Here is a 17979-nt window from a genome sequence, read left to right on the forward strand (position 1 = left end):
TATTTATGCCACTTTCAGCTTAACAGTTATTTATCAAATACCAAAGGGGAAATTCTCCAGGAAGCAGAATGTGCAACATACTTTTCACACTATGTAACTTATCATAGCCCTTATGGATGTCTAGTAAAAGTTACATCTGTGAGAAAATAGAGAACAATTGTGTTAGTGTATCTACAGTCCATTGGTATGTGGAAATAAAAAAATCTAATCTACAATTATAAAGGCTGATATCAATGCCTAATGATAAACACAATGTAAAAATACTACATTATTTTACAGATGATTTGGTCAGCAAGAATATGTGTACCATATAGGCAGCTCAATCAACTGTTATAGAGTCATTTGGAAGAGGGAGCCCAGTCCTGCTTAGTCACATTGTCCAAGGGTTATGGGAGTGGATGGAGATACAATAGACCATTCTATCCTGAATGGTGAAACTAGGCACCAATGTGAGCCAATTATAATCCTTGCTATGGGACCCTCCCTGTCTCTTTATGCATGCCATTGTTTTCAGTCTACGTAAACTTACCTACTTTAATATTTTCTGACTATCTTGTGTACTTTCCATGGTATTGATCCACCATATAGTACCAATAGGTTTTGACATATATAAGAAAATTTTCATGTAAACTATCATAAAGACACAGGCAGAAAATTTCTCATGAGGGTAATATTTGAAATGATTATTTCTTGAGCCTGCATCGGCGTACTTTTAGCCAAAAGTCTCAATGATAAAAAATTAACATAGATAACCATGACCACTTTCACACCCACATTTCAAAACTGGATTGAGTGGATTAAAACGCAGAAAGTCACAACATTTTTGCACAAGCAACATTCAAAAGCCCCATTTTTTGAAGCCAGAATTCTGGAGTGCAAGGCTGGATAAATTCCCTCTGTCAGTTTCTTTCAGTCTGCAAAATGTTCTTAATCTTGGTCAAATACTGTGTAGATAGTCTCACTGTGATGAAGGGGATATACTGCACAACATTTTTGATATTTAAGGCATTAGTGTGGCTGACTAAAGGATAAAAGTCATAAAAATAGCCCCCCATAACATATTCATATTGACGACACATACCTGTGTGACCAAACAAATCAACTCAGTATCGTTCTTTTGTTTCGTCCATTTAATCTAGTTAGTGAGCGCAAAAGATGTCAAGTTTTTACATTTGATTATATTCCATGTCATTAAGAAAATATTTTTATAAGGTTCATGGGCAAAATCTTACCCAAAGACATAATAATAATGAAAAATATTATTGTATGTACAGTGAAAGCAGCACACGTCAGCATACACATAACATATATAAACAAGAAAATACATTGCTATCGCTCTTTTGTTTCTATAATACAAGATATAGATAGGTGGTTCACAACATTCAGCACCCGCACATTTGTGTCCACATTTTCAGCTGGTCTGTGCAGGAGTAATTACATCTTCAATGTAACTGTAGTAGTAACTGGCCATGTGCCTTTGTTAGTAAAGATGGATGTGTCCACAAGATGCGGTTAGGTTACTGTTGGAACCAACAAATGAAACCAACAAATGAAAAAATGATCAAAGAAACAGCTTAAGGGATTTCAACAGGTGCCCCTAGATTCATGGTTTCATTAAAATGTTATAGATAAAATTCATCTGAAATAGAAGTGGGTGGGTGATATCTGAGCCAATGCTTCCAGGAATGAAGGAATAAGGCCTTCTTATAGTTATATGGCGCACTGGTTTAGCACAGATAAGGCTCAGTTTTCACCAATGCTAGCAACTTCTATTCTTCCTTGACCCCCCAAAATAGGAACAGATCCCAAACCAGGGAACATGGAAAAAAAACATTTCCAAATAAAGGGCTTGTGAATCCTACACAAATGAAAGGATAAATGGATCTTCCTATCATGGCTAAAAACATAAATTGTATAATCAGCTTTTCAAAAAATGTCTTAAACTATAGAAATAATCTACATAAAAAGTTTATATATTTGCATTGTTTTTCAGATCAGAGCTGCATGTACAATTCCACTAGTCGTCAAAGAGAACGGTCAACATGTTTGTCGCCAGACACATCCCACATCATAAGTACATTACAGCACAGTGCATATTGTATAGACTATTGTAACCAGATGGAGGCATTGCATGAATCCTGGGAGATATCAGCTCTGAAGGTTGTAGAAATGTGCGTGAAAGCAATGTATTTACAGAGGGATTACAAATTAGCTTTTTTTATATTGAAACATTCTTTTTATAAGTTGTATAATATATTCAAGGTGAATTCAGACTTTAAAGGGGTTTTCTGGGATGAAGATATTGCTATAAACAGGATAGGTCACCAATATCAGAGCGATGGTGGTCTGACAACCAGCACCCCCACCAATTAGCTGTTCCCTGCAGCATACAGAGCTGGAACACCACAGCTCCATACACTGTATAGTGGCCATTCACGGGTACTGCAGTTCAGCTCCCAAATGCATCATCGTAGGTGTGTAACCCCCACTAATCTAATATTGATTATCCTATGGATAAGTCATCAGTATCTTAGTCCCGGAAAACCCCTTTAGGTTGGCCATTGACATAACATAGCTGTAAGCTGTCTTCTTTTAGGAAAACAAGGAACTAGACGGGAACATTCCTATGGACCGTTTCCCCCAGCAGAAGACATTGGGTGACCACTAGGCTGAGCCTATGGATTAAACAAGATTTGCTCATAATTACATAATTTCTATGGCCAACATAAACTCACTAGTTTGATGCAAAACATCTGACATTTGAACAATATATAGTATACTGCATCCCCACAGAATTTTTTTTGTTTCAGTGGGCAGTAAAACACACATTAAATAGTATGCTTTGCAATGTGTTACCTGTATTAAACAACCACCAATTTTATCTGTACCTTGTGTGAGGAATGAGAATTTCAAATGAACACACAAGAAACACTCCTAAAAACATTTACAATCATTAAATTATGTGATTTTTTTTTCAATGAATATATATATATGTATCTACACAAATCTATTCTGAAATAAGCATTGCTAAAACAATATGCAACACTCAAAGCCCTTTTCTTGGCTAGACATAAAGTATTCTTTAATCATCATTTAATGGTTTTAATTTTTAACAAGCTAATTCATAATATTATGTATATATTATATACTCTACATGTATATAAACCCTATGAACAATGTACCTGTAGCAAATCTGCCCATTCTGAATTGTACACAGTCCATTCACACGTCCGTGGAATGGGTCCGCATCTGTTCCATAATATCCGGAACGGGTGCGGACCCATTCATTCTCAATGGGACAGGAATGGATGCGGAGAGCACACTATGTGCTCTCCGCATCCGCATTTCCGGAGCGCGACCCCGATCTTCCGGTCTGCAGACAAGAATAGGCAGTTCTATGGGGCTTCCGGCCATGTGTATTGCAGAGCCACAATACACTACGGAAGTGTGAATGAACCCTAAGAAAAATGCATCAGAAAGATGTCAGGTTTGAAGAACTGACAACTTGTAAAACCACTGTCCTTGACTGTTAAACAGGTTGTCCACTTTGTTTATATTGATGACCTATCCTGAGGATAGGTCAACAATATCAGATCTTCAGGGGAATGACTCCCAGCACCCCCACTGATCAGCTGTTTGAAGAGAAAACAGCAATCGTATGAGCACTGCCTTATCTCCATTGTTTACCTGCTCGCCATCGCACCTTCTCACCACTGAGGTTGCGTCGGCGAGCAGGTAAACAATGAAGAGAAGGCAGTGCTTATAGAAGCGCTGCTTTCTCTTCAAACAGCTGATCAGCGGGTTGCTGGGAGTCTGATCCACGCCGTTCTGATATTGATGACCTATCCTATTTAGAAATAAAGTGGACAACCCCTTCAAGTTTTATTATATTAACATTGAAGGCTTCCTCGAGTGACCTTCACATTCAAGCCTTGAGATCTTATTATTCTGTGGTTACAATGTAGTCTCATTTTATCTACTGGCTAACTACTTCAACATTTCACATCTAGATAAACCCTGAGAATTTGTCTTGCAGATCTGTACAATCTTATAGCTTATGACACCAAAGGTGGCCATACATATTTGCTACAAGTATGTTGAAGGTTCAACAACCATCAAATGAACAATCATCTGGCAAACAGCTGTTAGTCCATATTGGCCATTATAGTGAAACTGACCATACGTGTTCAATGACATGGGATGATGGATGAACAACATTCTTGGACAGTTCTTTGAAGGAAACTTAACTTACAATTTTTTTTTTTCATGATGATGGTCTGTAATCAGCTAGCTAAAACGAAGTGTTAAATTTCACTTAAGGAACAATTTTGTTGGTTGAAATGTTCAACTTTGATCAACTATAGAGAATTTGTATGGCCACCTCTAAATGCAACTTATGGTAGATATGCCCTGGTGTCATCAGACACGTTCCTCATGTAGTGATATCCAAGCATATTCATCAACAGAAAACAAATAAACAAATGAAATAAAAAAATGTGGATAAATATTTTTATATTTCACAGAAAAACAAGACATAAATCACTGTATCCCTTCATTAAATGGCAGGCCATCTCAGTATTAAGGGAGTTAAACGCGTCGTAACCCATCCTGTCTTGGGGAGGCCAAACAATAAACAAGAAAAAGCAAACCTTGAAGGTGACATCACATTATTAGCTGACTCTTAATTTTGGCATCAATGCTTTGGTCACACAATAATGACTGTGGATCCAGGTGCTTGAAAGTAAACACCTGGTAATACAAGGTAGGTCTGTTGTAGTTTGTCTGTTTCTTTGAAGTTCCAACAAAACAGTTCACCATTCCCCCCCACCAAAAGGGGGATGTGGGCAATAGAGAGTGAGAGAAAGAGGTGGCTTTTAATTATTAATATGAAAAATCTAGAAGTCTAATAAATGGAAGCTTCTGCAGCAGTTCAATCACACCTTGAGTGTACATGTTCTGCAGCAGAGTTGCTGAAGTACTTTCCTTATGCACAGGTTGTTCTTTTTTACTAGCATACAGAAGCCACCCTCAGCCCACGCTTCTTCCGTTGCTTTCCCGAGGTTGACAGTAGGAAGGAGCAGAAATGTCAAGATTTTCAAGATGGATACGGAAGAAGGTTTGATTGGGTAGAAATAGGCAGATTGTATGAGAAAAAACATTCAGCAGCAGGAAACAAGGCAATTTGGTCCATCAGAGGTAAAATTTCATTCAACACGGTTTCAATAGGTAGGAATATAAGGATCCGTGGAGAGTGAGTGATTGACATCCATTGATGAAAGAGATAAAAGAAACAGAAAAAAAAACAGTAGAAAATTAGAATTTAACATCAAGAAATTGTGATAAACATTGCAAAGAATATCATACTCAAGGACAATAAAATCATGGAGGAGGAATAAAGTAACAGGGAACGTAATGTTCATACAATATGCATTTAAAGCATCACTCATCTGAGTTTACCTGCAAATCAAGAGACATATACTGGAAATACAAGAAAAAAATAAAAACCATGGATATTATTGATATGCATTGTGAGGTTTGTCTCCTTTTGGAGGTGTCTATGGTTTCCCTCTTATAATTGTTTTTTTCTTTACTCTGGAATAGAGCTAATTTGCATACTTTTTTCTGATAGAGCATTTTCTATAAGAAAGTCTCACCTAAATCACTATCTAGCCGAACAAGCAAATATTTGTCTGCAGCAAATTCATTATTCAAATGATCTGCAAATGTCACTAAAAATAGTGGAACATATTCGCTCAACAAGGAGCAGAAAAAAGAAAAAGAAAAGCACGCTGCTCTGTTATCTATAAAAGTTATTTATTAAAAACATACATAAAACACTATAAATAGGCGGGCCATCACCTTCATCAGGCTGTACTAAAAATATTGGGGAATTCACCTTTAAAGTGTACCTAAACCTCCAGAGAAGCTTTATTCGAAATAACTGTAGATGTGATAAAACACATATTTGTAATGTCATTTATTTATTTTTTTACTTTTCCTAGTTAAGTAGGCATCTGAAGTTCAATCAGTATTCCTGTACACCGTTATGTATGTGAGTACTGACTCACCTGTAGCGCAATGAGCACTGTACAGGCCAAAGCATCGCTGCTCCTGCCTGTACCAGCACTGCTCTGGTATAGACTGGCTATGTAAGGTTTGTGCAGGGCAAGAGCTCAATAGCACATTGCTCCTCTGCCTGTGCCCTCTCTGCTAAAGCCTGAAAAAGCCTATCTATGCCAGGTTTTAGTAGGGCAGCGCTGGTACAGCCAGGGGCAACAGCGCTCAGCATGGCCAAAGGGGAATCAGTACTTCAGTACACAGCAATGTAGAGGTGTACAGATTGAAGAGCACAATAGGCACTTGAATTTCAAGTGTCTATGTTGCTAGGAAAAGTAAAAAAAAAAATAATTCAAGTCAAATATTTTTTATTACATTTACGATTAGTTTTAATAACTTTTCTCTGAAGGTTTAGGTACACTTTAAAGGAGTCCTCAGGGATTTAAAATGGCTAGCAAGTAGCAACCTGTCCTAGAATGTGAGCAGGACTAGATGCTGCCACTTGTAGTGGTGCCTAGGGAGGTGAAGTACAGGGCCTCACTACATTGCTCTATAATAAATGGTAAGAACGTGATCCTTCCTATGATATGCGATCATGGGTAAGCAGCCTGACAAGAAAACCAATATGCAGTATATCCAAGTGCCAGAACGTAGAGTGTAGTGAGGCCCTGCCCCGCCCACTAGGCAGCTCTCCCGTCCTGGACTCCAGACTCTTACCGACCTTGGAAAACCCCTTAAAATAATGCACAATCAGTGTTATCAAAGTTTATTCTTTAGCTGAAATGATCATGGCAGTATATTATCGTGGAACTGTATTTATGCACATCTTTGGGAGAATTCAAGCCTCTACACAAAGAGCTCTGACAACTACATCTGACACTGTAAAGAAAGACAAATGTGACTTTTACACTCTATAAATAAGACTGGTGTGAAGAGGTTTGTGCTGTGAGATGTCTTTCTCCGCTTGCTGTCAATACACTGAAAACATTTCAAGGAAATTTTGTCATTGGGATAAAAAGGGAAGGAAATCAAATGTGAGCCAGAGATGAAAAATGATTGCTAGCTGAAAAAACATCTAAGCCAAACAATCAAGACTCATTTGTGAAGATAAGAATAAAAAAAGACATTGATGTGAGTCAAACACAGGCATTAATCTCCAGCCACATGAATATGGTATTCTGCACTATACACACAGCAGACAGACACACATAACCTTGGTCAAAAGATCTGCCCAGAGCTAGAGAGAACAATCCATTATGGAGCCCCCCCCCTTCATATTACCTTCAGAACAACACTTTACTTGCAGTCCTCCAAAAACTGAATCTAGTCAGAAGCTACAGTATATTCCCTGTAGCCCTTACCATAACATTCTGCATTCCTAATGTGACTGACCTTATTCATTTTGTCAGGATTTATAAGTGCCTATCAGTCTTCACTTTCATCAATTTCAAATTTACCATTTAACATGTCCTATCTTTGGCCGCATCTTGCAGATCGTGGACACATTGAAGTCAATGGGTCCGCACTGCGATGTGGGGTACACAAGCCCGGTGACTGTGTTTTATGGAACCAAGGTATGCAGTCCGCAAAACAGGCATGGCTGTCCAATGGTCAAGTGAAGGCATCCTAAATGTGCATGGCTGACCATACATTTTCCCTGGATGGCCGACCATAAAATACATGGATGGCTCAGATTTTCCAGAGCTAGAGACAATCGGACAATCCTTGTACATGCATCCTTATGGGAGGCTTTCTTTATGAGATAACTCCTTTAATCCAGGTTGCTCAAAGTGAAGTAGTCAGTCAACCATAAGGATGGTCACATAGTCACATAAGATATTTTAGGAGGAATTATTTGCCCACATAAGGGTCAGTCATTTTCAATTTTGAGAAGGAAGGCATTAAACAGTTCTTGGTGAAATGTGGTGGATGGATTGTGCTGGAAAGAATTTCGATTAAACAATGACAATCACCTACAAATTCTATAGGATTTTTCTTATCGTATCCTATTATCTTTTTTCCTGATTCCCAGTCATATGTTATTTGTGGAGTTCAATAATGACTGGGGGATGTCAGGCAACTGGGAAACAATCAAGGCAAGTAGAAAGGGAATGATTACGCAAAGACATTTTACCTTAATGGGTTTTTCATCAAAACGCTATTATGTAATTGGTTATGCTATATCATTGCGTATCATTCAACAGTCCAGTTAGAGCTGCTTCATTATATTCTGCATGGCGGTGGCAGATGAGACTAGACAGGAGTGCTGCAAGCCTTTACTACGTTTAGTGTATTTAATCATATGGAGTACATTTGATAGTAAATGCAGAAATAGAGCGGATGCATCCACCAGCAGCATGCTACATAAATATAGTTTATGTCATTAACCTGTGGGATGCCAGTCCTGAATACTATAGTTGATGGCTCTCTGAGCTTGTTGATAAATGGGTCATTTCCATTTCACACATCCTTGACACCTATCATCTCATATTTAAGCCGTTATGAATGGATCCGGTTGTATTATCTTTAACATAGCCAAGATAGATCCGTCATAAACACCATTGAAAGTCAATGGGGGACGGATCAGTTTTCTATTGTGTCAGATTGTGTCAGAGAAAACTGATCCGTCCCCATTGACCTGCATTGTGGATCTGCTTTGCTCCGCATCCCATGACGGAAATCAAAGTACAGCATTCTGCGGTTTGCTCTCCGGTATGAGAACGGAATGCATTTTGGAGCATTCCGTTCTGTTCAGTTACGTTTTTTCCCCATTTACAATGAATGGGGACAAAACGGAAGCGTTTTTTTTTTAGGTATTGAGACCCTATGACGGATCTCAATACCGGAAAATAGAAACGCTAGTGGGAAAGTAGCCTTAATATGCACTCTGTAGTATGTACAAAGTGCATCAGTGTGAAATTGTTCGGCTGCACTGAGACCCCAATGTTTGCAGTGCTGCCTGCAACCTAGCGATCATCTACGCAAAATAAAAACCTGCTGCTTGAGATGAAAATATTGTGTTTGTAATTCACAGCCTCATGTCTCAGTAATATGAGCTCAGCCTGCATTAACATTGACATTCTTTGTAAGGTTTACCATGAGTGGCAGTAAAAATAAATTGTTGCAGGACACTGCGATTTATCTGAAGGGCACAGTGGTTATAAAGGTTCAGTATTCACAGATAAACAGTGTATAGACAGCACACGGAATGTCAGAGCAATCCATCACTCATCCTCCCATCAGACGTACATTCGGTCCTTATCTGCCGCGCTCATCATAAAACAGCTCCACAACTGGCACAGAAAGTAAAAACCAGTTTCTCTAGCAAATATTCTTTCTTTACTTCTTTACAGACCCACATTTTGCAAACAACCTTCATGTGTTCTTGCTGTTTGCATTATATGAATTATATGAAGTCTATCCCATCCATCAATGGACTCACCATCTTTACACACCGTTCCAACCAGACACGTGTTGCCTTCCAGTAGATAGCCATCCGGACAAGTAGTACAGTTTCTGTCCCCGGGCCCAGCGCAGGATAAACAGCTGCCATCACATCTGTAAAACATCAGTAATATGTTCCATGTAATCTAAGAAATGATTAGAAGTGCCTATATTTGACAAGCTGGAACTGCTACATAAGGACAAAGATGCTGCACGTTGGTGGGAAGAAAATCCGCAGGTCAGGACATTTGTTCAGAACCTAGATGTTCGAATCCAGTTACTTGTACTTGACTAGAAAAACACGACTAATTTCCTCTAGAAATAGTGTCACTCTTGTCCATGGACTTTGTATCGCTATCCAGATTTTGACTCATAAGGAGACACTTACAAAAGGTGGCATGAGTGAGATGGTTCTCTTTCTTGGAAGATACCTCTTTGCATATTCATTTCCCATGGAGCACTGCCAATATGTCTCTATACCATGGAGTACTTACAGTAAGTCTCCATACAGGACTGGTCTCTTTAAGGAGATTCGGCACCCTGCCTAAGCCTCTTCCAAGGCATCGCACCTAGCCAGCCAGAATCCTACTCCGTACTGACGAGGAGCAAGCACCCTGAAACAGCTGGCTATGGATGGATATCTGGCCAAGCTATATTCCCTTGTCAAATCTCAAGGCTTGTTGGAAAGTCGGATTTTGACTCATAGGGAGCCATTTCCAAGTGCTGGCACTAGCGAGATGGTTGGGAGATACCTCTTTGCAGAGTCATTTATTTGAAATAACTTACGCCATTTATAGGAATACAAAGCATGTGAATTGAATGCATATGCTGACTGTAATCACATACACAAGCTCACTTCTGGACTGGGATACAGTACTTCATTGGTATGTACTGTAATTAAATGTGACCAGTGACTGACAAAGAAGTGGGCAAAATGGAGCATATAGTACATTTTCAAGCTGGAAACTGGATGTGTTGATGCTTTTTACACCTCGTCAAGAACAATTTCATTCTAACAACACTGATTGCATCTCTATTAATCCCGTCTGGAATGACAACCCATTTATTGGCAAGAGGTATTCTAAAATAGCTTTCCACTATGAGGAGCGCAGCTGGTCTTATTTTATGCTATAAAATCATGTCTCCGTCCTAACCATCAACACTGAGGCCTTGTGAGGCTATGTAATGTGTATTAATGTGTGTAATTGGAAGCAGAATTCCCGGCTTCTCCTTGATGTAATTAGCTGTGGCAGCCTCTCACTGTTTTAATCTGATGTGTATGGGGAGCTGAAAGCTTTCATTAGAAAAGGAAATTTACATTAATCGTCACATTTTTCGTTCAATGCAGTAAGAAAATCCTATGCCATCGCTGTCACTTCCAAATGCTGAGCCTTGGTGCTCATTATTTTGCAGCACAAACACTAAAACTCGCGGCTTCTTTAACCAGTCACATCACACTTCTTTTCATAGAGAATATATGTATGGCTAGATCAGTGTGTATCCTCTCTCAAGAGACATAACAGAAAAAGAGGCCCGTCCCAGAGCCATGCACCCATCCCCCCAACTCCGAACATTGCAGTTCTCTATTTCTGTGAATAATGATATCTTCTTTCTAAAACAACAATTCTCCAAATTATCGATTTATGCCTTATTAAAGCAAGAGAATTCAATATACCATAGACATCCATGTGCTGGAACATTACAATGCGGATGCTGGGCTATTAGATATTTAGATATTATTTTCTAGTTTTATCTTACGCTGATGATCTGCTATTGTTTCTTAGGGATATCTCTTAATCGGTGTGTAAAATTATCAAGATTATTGCTCAGCATTGAAAATATTCTGGAAAAAATTATCAACTGGAAAAAAATCTGCAATTATGACAGTGGGCCAAGAAGTTGAGGTAGTCACTCTGCCCATTATGCCAGTTGATAAGAAAATTTAATATTTGCGGATTATCATTTTGAAGAACTGTAGTGATTTTATTTTATTTTAAAATATTTTCCCATGGTTTTAGAAAATTAGGGTAAAAGATTTGGAGAAGGTTGAGAATGTCTATGGATGCTTGGATACATAAAAATTTAATTTTCTTCAAATGTTTTTGTTTAATTAATTCTTAAATTTATCTTGGATAGTAAGAGAGTTAGAATAGGATTAGATAGTTTGTCACAACCAACGATAGAGGGGGAGTAAAGATGCCCAACTTGGAGATGGAGATGATGGGATTTAAGGTAGCAGTTGATAGGAGTCATTTGGTTATTAGTGCACTCAAGGTGCAAATTCTTCATAGAAAAAAAATACTTAGGTGTGTCACAGGCAAGATGCTACAGAGTGTGTGGAATTCAGTGAGGGAAGACTTGAATATTGAAGGTTTTCGTAACTCCAATTTTAGGTATTATAAGGTATAGGGCAGGGATATTATGTACAAAAGCTTGGGAAATTGCAGGGATTAATTTATTATCACAGCGGTTTAATGATAATAAATTCAATACTTTTGAAGAGAATAAAATTGTCTTTTATTATTTGCAGGTTCAATATGCTTTGGGGGCACAACTGAATAAGGAGTCACTTATATTAGCAAGACACCAATTATATGATGTTTTATTTGATAGTAAACCAAAAGAAAGATGTTATTACAATTTGAGGGTCTACTATGGGAATTATTGAAAAAATTGAGAATGCGGTTGTGGAACTAATTGTAATAGACTTAGCGAGAAGAAGAAAGACTAGGAAAGCAACTACCCCTCCAAGATTCGAAGCTTGGGTCAGTGCAGTTAACATACAATACTTGAAATTTCTAAGAAAGTATTTAATAAGAATTAAGCACAATTAAAAAGGTATTATTCCCTCTGGTCTCTTTGGGAAGGGGCAATTTTTTTTTTTTTTTACCGGGAGCTCATGGGAGGTGGTACGTGGGTGGTTGGGGTTTTTGAATTTATGAATATAGCGGAACACTGTATGTATTTGTTTAAAAGAGTTTCACATTTATTAATAGAAAATAAAGGAACACAGAGTCAAGAAAAATTAGTTCAATAATTCCACTCATGATTAGTCTTCCCCATGTCTCTTACAAACTCTGTTCCTTCCAGTTGCTATCCCAGAGTAACTTTCAATATCTCCTCCCCTTTTGTTCTTCTTTGAAGTCTCACATCTGCCATCCTTTTGTTCTGCTCTCACTGTGAGGGTATTGTGCTAACTTTATGAGTAAAGCTATATATACCACACAAGTTTTCTAGCAGCAAACATATGAAAGCCCTTTGAATTTACCATTTCCACCTTCCATATGGTTAAAATGAATCAAATTACCAAGTAATTCTGCTCTGTATATGGGTGAAATGGATGAAGTTTTGGCCAAGTACTGAAAAGTCCTGATGTGACTTACAGTGCACTTACTGTATGTTTTATATATAATTTGTAAAGGTTTGTCTAAGGAGCAAAATATATTTCACTGTTTTCTCATGTTCTCCTGCTGCCTTACGCCAGTATCTGGATGTATTGATCATCTTGCTCACCTTAATTGGCTAGCCTTCCTTTAAATGTTCATGTCGTCTGCTCTGTTGTTGCTGGGTATAGCAAGAGCTCTGTACATTTATGTACAGAATCCTTGTATTACTAGCACCCTGCTCTGCTCTACTTGTGTTGCGTCACTGTAACTTGGGATTTGTAGTCCTTCTACCATTCATTGCTGACAGCATTGAGGTTTGTTGTTTTCGTGTGGACACTATTTATCATCTCTTTGCTGAGTGAGTATGATTCGTCTCTGGCTGTGTTGCTGGGTAAATATTGCTGATCATAATGAGAAAATGACTGCTGCATATTCAGTGATATTTCAGGTTTGTTTTCATCTCTGGACTATTTATGGTTGTATGTGTTTGCTACACTTCTTGACTTCTGTATCATCTTCTATGCATTATTAATGTCACATTCTTCTAGTTATTAGATTATTATTGCCTGAGGACACACTAATGTGTGAATGTATTTTATTCTTAGATCTCACCCACGAAACATTTTTTCCTAGCTTAAAAGTGCAATCAATATTTCACATTACTATACGTCAATACTGCTTACCTTTTACATGTTTTAAACCCATTTGTTTTCGGTGGTGCCATATAATATTGAGAGCCACACGAAATGACACAACGTCCATTTTCAAAGAAGATTTCTTTTGCACAATTTATACAATTATCTATTCCAGGACCTAGATTAATAAGATATAAAACATAGTATATGTACTCAAATACAGTATTTTTCGTATATTACAAGTATTTGGTAAAGGGTCAAGACTGACTACTACATACTGTATATATGATTGAGGTAGTAATATTGACAGTTGAATGATTATACAATACATCAGGCCTCATGACATTAGTGCATAAGGGTTATACTGTGGGGTAAAGGTAACTGGGTAACCTGCAAGTATCCAGGGCCATAAAGATCTATAGGTTCTGGATGTCACATAAGAGAAATTCAGCGTAATATGAGGAAAGTATGGAGGCACAAAGTCTAAGGAAAATGTATATTGTATATAGACCCTATAAAGCGATCTGTAATATCATAAAGAGAAATGCAATGATGTCCTGTTAGGTAATAACCAACAGTTCCCAAAACAGCAGGTGACTGTTTTCTTGTGGTTATCATTTGAGTTTGTATTTGTCATTTAGTTTATTGAATATTACATAATAATTGATTTTGTCATTTATTTCTCTTATAGATTAGGTATGTAGATAGATGGGGGATATAAAGATCAACCATGTATAAAAGAGACAGAAAAATAGCAGCAGTGATTAAAAATGTTCCATATCCCATGCAAAGTGATCGGACATGCTTTACCTGAGCATGTGGCACAGGATCTGTGACATGCATCACACTCCTTCTTCACAGTGCTGTAGTATTTTCCATCATCACAGCTGATGAGGCATCGGGATCCCTGCAAACTAAAGAAAGGAGAGCTCTGAAGGAAAGATCTCAGCAGCACATTCCTTCTGGAGAAAACTGTGGTGGCAGAGGGTCTAGGACAATCCTATCAGAGGGTCACCAGTCTTTCTAACCCAAGCCATTAATAGCCTAATATTGCAACTATAACCCAGTCCAAAAAATAGCAAAAGTTACTTTCTTCTACTTGTCTTGAACCAATTTCTTCAGCCTACTTGTTGCTTCCTATGTTCTCCTACATTCTAAAGACACATTTGGCGATGGCTATATATAATTAAGAAAAGGGACCTAAATTACTTTATTAATCAGTTAGGTACTCAATGGTAAAGCTGAAAAGCTGACTTATCCACATCCAATATTTCTCTCATTTGTCCTCAGTCCCATGTTCTCTCATTAGCATTGAAAGTTAAACATACAGTAGACAGTTTACACTAATGGTATAAATTAGGTCTTTCATCGATTACTATATAATGATAAAATGACGTTATACATGGATGAACGATAACACATATTATACTTATGTTAAGGAATGCATTGAAGATCATGTTCCTCTATAATGTTGGGATGGCTTTGCTAAGTCTGTTGTAGTATGAATGCGTTTCCATACAGGGTCCCATTGCAAAATGCTAAGTAACATATGCAGAATACTACAAACTGTCATAATACAAATGAAAGTGATGTAACGAATTGGCATTTTGCATTACTGTCTCCAGTAAGTTACGCTAATTTTACTCAGGACAGCCTTATAAGCAAAATCACTGTTGATATAGTCACATGGAGAGTTCATTTACATTAATGGTACGCTTTCGTGTATCACATATTTTAGGATTAATTTTCCACGTTACAAAATTAAATCATCAGTTTATCTAACTTGAGATGTAGCTCCAGAAACAGCGCCACTCTTGTCCACTGGCCGTGTTAGGTACTGCAGCTCAACCCCTTTCTAACCTCCTTTAAGCTGGCTATACACATTAGATGAATGAACCGGCTGATTGCAACAGGACTGGCCAACCATCTAATTTGCATGGGGTGTCCCAACTATCCCCTGACAGCAGAGGACTGGAGGAAGGATAGCTCTGGGACATTGGATTTTAAAATGCCCAATCCTGGCTGCAGCTTATTCCCCTCTCTGAATTAGAGAACACAAGCAAGCTCGGTTGAGTCATGTGTGCATGTGTGTAGGACTGTTGGAAGGCACAGCTGTCTAAGAAGTATGGCCTAAGATAGCAAGAAGTCGGTATCCAAATACAATAAAGTGAACCCATTTGCTAGACACTCACAGGTTAATCACTCTTACCCCTCCCCCATAACAAATAGTCCCAAAGAAATAATTCACATATATGTAACAATTTCTTTGCATATGTTCTTAGATCAATCACTTTAAACAAAGCAATCAACATTTCCTAGGAAATGAGCAAATGTTACCCATAGTGTCCACAGTCCATGAGAAAAGTCCATTGGTCATTATACCATGAAAAAAGGAGAGCAAGGTCCTCATAAGGAGTGGAGATAAAATGTCCTAGACTGGGATCATTTGGTGTATACAGTATATAATATAGCCACAGTCTACAACACTGAATACTTTTGTATACAGACCAAATATATTGCAATTTTTTACATTTTTTCACCACTTTACCGTGACTGCACATAGCTGTATGCCAATACTCAGGCTATGAGGAGGTAAGTTCTAGACTTAACAGTGGTGAATCAATGGATGTCGTATATCTGGACTTCTCCAAAGCATTTGACACTGTACCACATAAAAGGTTAGTATATAAAATGAGAATGCTCGGACTGGGAGAAGACGTCTGTATGTGGGTAAGTAACTGGCTGAGAGGTTATTAGTGGTACACACTCAGATTGGGTCACTGTCACTAGTGGAGTACCTCAGGGGTCAGTATTGGGCCCTATTCTCTTCAATATATTTATTAATGATCTCGTAGAAGGCTTGCATAGTAAAGTGTCAATTTTTGCAGATGACACTAAACTGTGCAAAGTAATTAACACAGAAGATGACCGTATACTTCTACAGAGGGATCTGGATAGATTGGAGGCTTGGGCAGATAAGTGGCAGATGAGGTTTAATACTGACAAATGTAAGGTTATGCACATGGGAAGGAATAATGCAAGTCACCCGTACATACTAAATGGTAAAACACTGGGTAACACTGACATGGAAAAGGATCTAGGAATTTTAGTGAACAGCAAACTAAGCTGCAAAAACCAGTGTCAGGCAGCTGCTGCCAAGGCCAATAAGATAATGGGTTGCATCAAAAGGGGCATAGATGCTTGTGATGAGAACATAGTCCTACCACTTTACAAATCACTAGTCAGACCACACATGGAGTACTGTGTACAGTTCTGGGCTCCTGTGAACAAGGCAGACATAGCAGAGCCGGAGAGGGTCCAGAGGAGGGCAACTAAAGTAATAACTGGAATGGGGGGACTACAGTACCCTGAAAGATTATCAAAATTAGGGTTATTCACTTTAGAAAAAAGACGACTGAGGGGAGATCTAATTACTATGTATAAATATATCAGGGGTCAGTACAGAGATCTCTCCTATCATCTATTTATCCCCAGGACTGTGACTGTGACAAGGGGACATCCTCTGCGTCTGGAGGAAAGAAGGTTTGTACACAAACATAGAAGAGGATTCTTTACGGTAAGAGCAGTGAGACTATGGAACTCTCTGTCTGAGGAGGTGGTGATGGTGAGTACAATAAAGGAATTCAAGAGGGGCCTGGATGTATTTCTGGAGCTTAATAATATTACAGGCTATAGCTACTAGAGAGGGGTCGTTGATCCAGGGAGTTATCTGATTGCCTGATTGGAGTTAGGAAGGAATTTTTTCCCCTTAAGTGGGGAAAATTGGCTTCTAACTCACAGTTTTTTTTTTGCCTTCCTCTGGATCAACTTGCAGGATAACAGGCCGAACTTGATGGACAAATGTCTTTTTTCGGCCTAATATACTATGTTACTGTATATAGCTGATGCTGCTATTAAAGGTGTTCTTGCAGTGATATAATATAACATACAGGCTGCTTCAAGTACTTTGACCAACAGAGGAGCGTCCAGAATCCAAAGTTCTGAAACATCATACACTCCGCTGACACCCATTAAGGTTACTATTGCAGCCTGCGAACGCAGCACCCGGTAAAATATCTGCTCCCTTCCTGCTTGATGTGCGCTAACCTCTGTTAGTAAAGAAGAATAAAGAGGTAGAATGTAATATTTATGAGAAGTTTCTGTTTTATTGACAGGATCTATATGACATTTAATGCAACAGCCTGAGCTAAGAGACCTTATGAGTCATCTGAGGTTGGGAATCGTGCACTCAGCAGCACATCGCATTAGTATTTCATCACTACCTAGAGTCTCTTTAAGCATTTATGTTACTATAGAAATTTCCCACCTCCTGCCTCACTGAGCTCTTTCATTCACTGCAAAATTTTATGACGATGAAAGAGTCAAACTCACTCAGGACCTCTTAATATATGGCTTTGATGTGCAGTCGTGTGGTTAGCTACAGCAATTCATTGATT

The 17979-nt window shown here is 38.4% G+C and overlaps 1 protein-coding gene across 3 annotated transcripts in view; it reads right to left on the minus strand.

Moving 5' to 3' along the window:
- The window catches only part of PCSK5 (proprotein convertase subtilisin/kexin type 5), a 468004-nt gene that overhangs the window by 148521 nt on the left and 301504 nt on the right, over positions 1–17979 (minus strand). The window contains exons 18-21 of one of the 3 annotated variants that reach the window (XM_040417063.1): positions 14333–14436; positions 13571–13700; positions 9500–9615; positions 3693–5041 (exon numbers count right to left, since the gene is read on the minus strand). In XM_040417063.1, coding sequence (XP_040272997.1) covers positions 4935–5041; positions 9500–9615; positions 13571–13700; positions 14333–14436 — 457 coding nt within the window. In that variant the 3' untranslated portion in view covers positions 3693–4934. Of the gene's footprint in view, positions 1–3692; positions 5051–9499; positions 9616–13570; positions 13701–14332; positions 14437–17979 lie in introns of those variants that run through there. The other 2 variants (XM_040417062.1, XM_040417061.1) reach the window with 2 other exon arrangements.

Source organism: Bufo bufo, chromosome 2 (assembly GCF_905171765.1).
Source record: "Bufo bufo chromosome 2, aBufBuf1.1, whole genome shotgun sequence".
Classification (NCBI taxonomy): domain Eukaryota; kingdom Metazoa; phylum Chordata; class Amphibia; order Anura; family Bufonidae; genus Bufo; species Bufo bufo.